Source organism: Aplysia californica, unplaced genomic scaffold, assembly GCF_000002075.1.
Source record: "Aplysia californica isolate F4 #8 unplaced genomic scaffold, AplCal3.0 scaffold00356, whole genome shotgun sequence".
In the NCBI taxonomy this organism is placed as follows: Eukaryota; Metazoa; Mollusca; class Gastropoda; order Aplysiida; family Aplysiidae; genus Aplysia; species Aplysia californica.
In genome coordinates, this window is record NW_004797626.1 from 573,865 (window position 1) to 577,163 (window position 3,299).

Sequence of the window (3,299 nt, forward strand, 5' to 3'; positions counted from 1 at the left end):
CTATCTATCTATCTATCTATCTATCTATCTATCTATCTATCTATCTATCTATCTACAGCATTTCCACTGAGCCCTGAGACGAACACGGACAACTCTGACTTCACTGTGGTCGCCTCTGTTGGTGTCGCTGTTGTCGTTCTTGTTGTTGTCGTCGTCGTCGTCGTCGTCGTCGTCATCGTCGTGGTGATTGTGCTGGTGGTGAGGAGAAGAAGTAAGTGTGACACATAGACTTATAGACATGAATTATGATCTCCTAGACCGGGCACTGTCATGGCTGCCGCTCTTTGTTCTGTAGAAAACTTCTCTGCGCTGGTGCACGCAATGGGCGTGCAAAGGAAGTACAAAACGTCGAGTCTCGCAATTGTCGATTTCGTACGACACCTTTCCCCCATTTCCTTTCACTTGGTTCCAATTAGAGTGAAATGGTGTTCTCCGTGCTGACTAGGAAGTACGTCAGAGTGTGCAAAGTCTGGGATGTTATAACACTCGGCATTGTCCTTCGGTGCACCATACCCTTTGACCCTGAGGCGAGGGCAAGCAACAACGGACGTTGGTCACGTGTCGTGGCGTCAAATACATGCACATGTACTCCCGCTGTAGCACTCCCCTCGCTGTTTCACTGACTTGTTATGTAGGCCTGTTGTTGCCACTTGACCGGCTCTACTGGAAGCTCGAAATAAACTGCTCGAAAGCAGTATGCATCATCTTTACAAGAAGCCATAGAACAGCCGAAAAAAAACCCTCAAACTGAAGATAGGAAATGAAATTATCACCAAAGAAAAACAACCAACATATCTAGGAGTCAAACTTGACCAAAGTGTGACCTTGAAAAGCCAAGAGGAGAGTATAAAGAACAAGACGAAAAGAAGACTCCAACTTTTAAAGAAACTTGCAAGCAGTTCATGGGGATCAGACAAACAAACTCTGAGAGCTCTAAACCTTGGTTATGTCCGATATTCTCTGGAATACAGCAATAGCCTACTCACTATGTGCAGTACAACTACTTGAAATAGCAGTAACAAGGTCCAAAATAATGCCGTTCGTTTCATAAACGGTGACATGAGATCTACACCTACTTCCGCATGTGAAATTCTTTCAAATGCTGAACCCCTGGGAATTCGCAGAGATAAAGCAGTTTTGGAGCTCCATGAAAGAACCTAAAGAATAAGCCCCAACCTTCCAAACAGGAAATCAGTGGATTCAATGAAACCAGAGAAACGACTTCAACAAAAATCGACCAATCATCACATTACAGAACTAACAGAGCGTCACCTTCTACCATAAAACAGAAGAGAAACCAAAATAGTCAACCAAAACATTCCTTCCCCCAAATTGTATGGAAAAAAACAATCGTAACAACATATCTCAGAGACAATAGCACAACATCTTCAGACCCTGTGACACTGATGTTTGCATCAAATCAAACAATCTACAGCTATTCAGATGAGTGGATACACGTCTATGCAGACGGCTCAGTATTCATAGGAAGGACCGAAGCCGGATATGAAATACTAAAACAGTACCAAGATGGAAGTTCCATAGAGATCTCTGCTGCCTGTGGAGAAAAATGCAGCAACTACGATGCAGAAATTGTTGTAATTGAAACAGCACTATACCATCTTCGCACAGGTTTTGACATTCATCCAAACAAAACACAGAGTATGGTAGTTTTCATAGACTCACAATTAGTCTTGCAAGCGATAGAAAATGAACATCCTCTAAACCAAGACTTTACTCATACTGTTTGGCTCCCATCACCTGATAACATCCTGCGGCGTCAACGTAGTGATGCAGTGGATTCCTGAACACTCAAACATACCTAGAAATGATAGAGCAAACACACTCGCCAAAAGGGAATCTCCACATGAAAAACCCAACATTCCAACTTCAGACAACACTGCAAAACATTAAATGGGGGGGGGGGTTGCTACACCCCCAAAGTCAAAATTCGGCTCAAAATTATGGAATATGAGTTGTAGGCATTTTTAGCTTCCTCCGCCTCTTCTACAATTATTTCATTGCATAAGAAACCCCAGAAACCGATTTTTTCCCATACCGGGCATGTCTGTGACCGCCATTTCCTCATATAGTCAGTATTTTATTTTTCTTTATCGGCCGTTTTCCCAAAACGCGACTTTTCTCTATACTTTTTGTAATGACTCCACCGTTTTTCATTCAATCTTCATGAAATTTTCACAGAATGAAGAGAAGAGATAATACTAAACATTTGTCTGTTGAATTTTTTATATATGGAATAGATTTTTGTTGGTGGTGTCTGGAGTGTGGATTTTCACGGATTTTTCGCAAACTTGAATGCGACCTAAGGAAAAAATTCATTAAAAATGTTCTAATTCGTTTCGGAAAAAAACAACCAATTTTTTTTAAGATTTGATGTTTGTAAACTCGCCTCCAAAAAAAGAATCAATTCCCATTAGCGATAAGTGCGGTATTCATTACGTAAGAGGTGTCAACAAAATCCAATATGGTCGGCGTATCCATGGAAACGAAACTTTTTTTCTCAATTTGATTGCTGATTTCAAGAGTCCATACTATACTTGTTATATGTGTGAAGTTTGGTAAAATTCGGTCCAGTAATATGCGAGATTTCAACCACCGGCCAAATTGCCACGCTGAGGATTATTATGGAACAGTCCCTGGAGTGGAACTCCCAGCTGATTGTCTACTTCCTTGACTACGAGAAGGCCTTTGACAGTATAGACCGAACGACACTATGGAAGATAATGAGACACCACGGAATCCCACAGAAGTTGGTGAACCTCATCAAAAGCATGTACGAAGGGACAAGTTGCAGGGTTGTACATGATGGCCAGCTCACGGACTGCTTTGACATCAAGACTGGAGTGAGACAGGGATGCTTACTGTCACCGTTCCTCTTCATATTGGCAATCGACTGGCAGATGAAGGAAACCACTAGAGGACACAGAAATGGTATGCAGTGGACACCATGGACACAGTTGGACGATCTGGATTTCGCAGACGACTTGGCGCTTCTGTCGCACACCCAGGAACAGATACAAGCAAAGCCGTCAGTATTAAACAGCCTATCGGAGTCTGTTGGATTGAGGATCCACCCCGGAAAGTCAAAGGTACTAAGGACAGATACACAACGAAAGGAGCAGGTCATAATAAAAGGAAAGGCCCTAGAAAACGTTGAATCCTTCTGTTATCTTGGGAGCATAATTGACAGAGAGGGAGGAGCAGGTGCTGAAATAAAGTCCCGCATTGGAAAAGCACAGGCTGCTTTCATATCTTTGGATAGGATTTTGAAGACCAGAGAG

General features: G+C 42.4%; 1 protein-coding gene across 1 annotated transcript in view; it reads left to right on the plus strand.

Moving 5' to 3' along the window:
* Positions 1-3,299, plus strand: part of LOC101860184 — a 15,929-nt gene that overhangs the window by 8,580 nt on the left and 4,050 nt on the right. Inside the window, exon 6 of the mRNA XM_005103058.3 lies at positions 59-211. Within this exon, the coding sequence (XP_005103115.1) occupies positions 59-211 (153 nt within the window). The remainder of the gene's footprint in view (positions 1-58; positions 212-3,299) is intronic.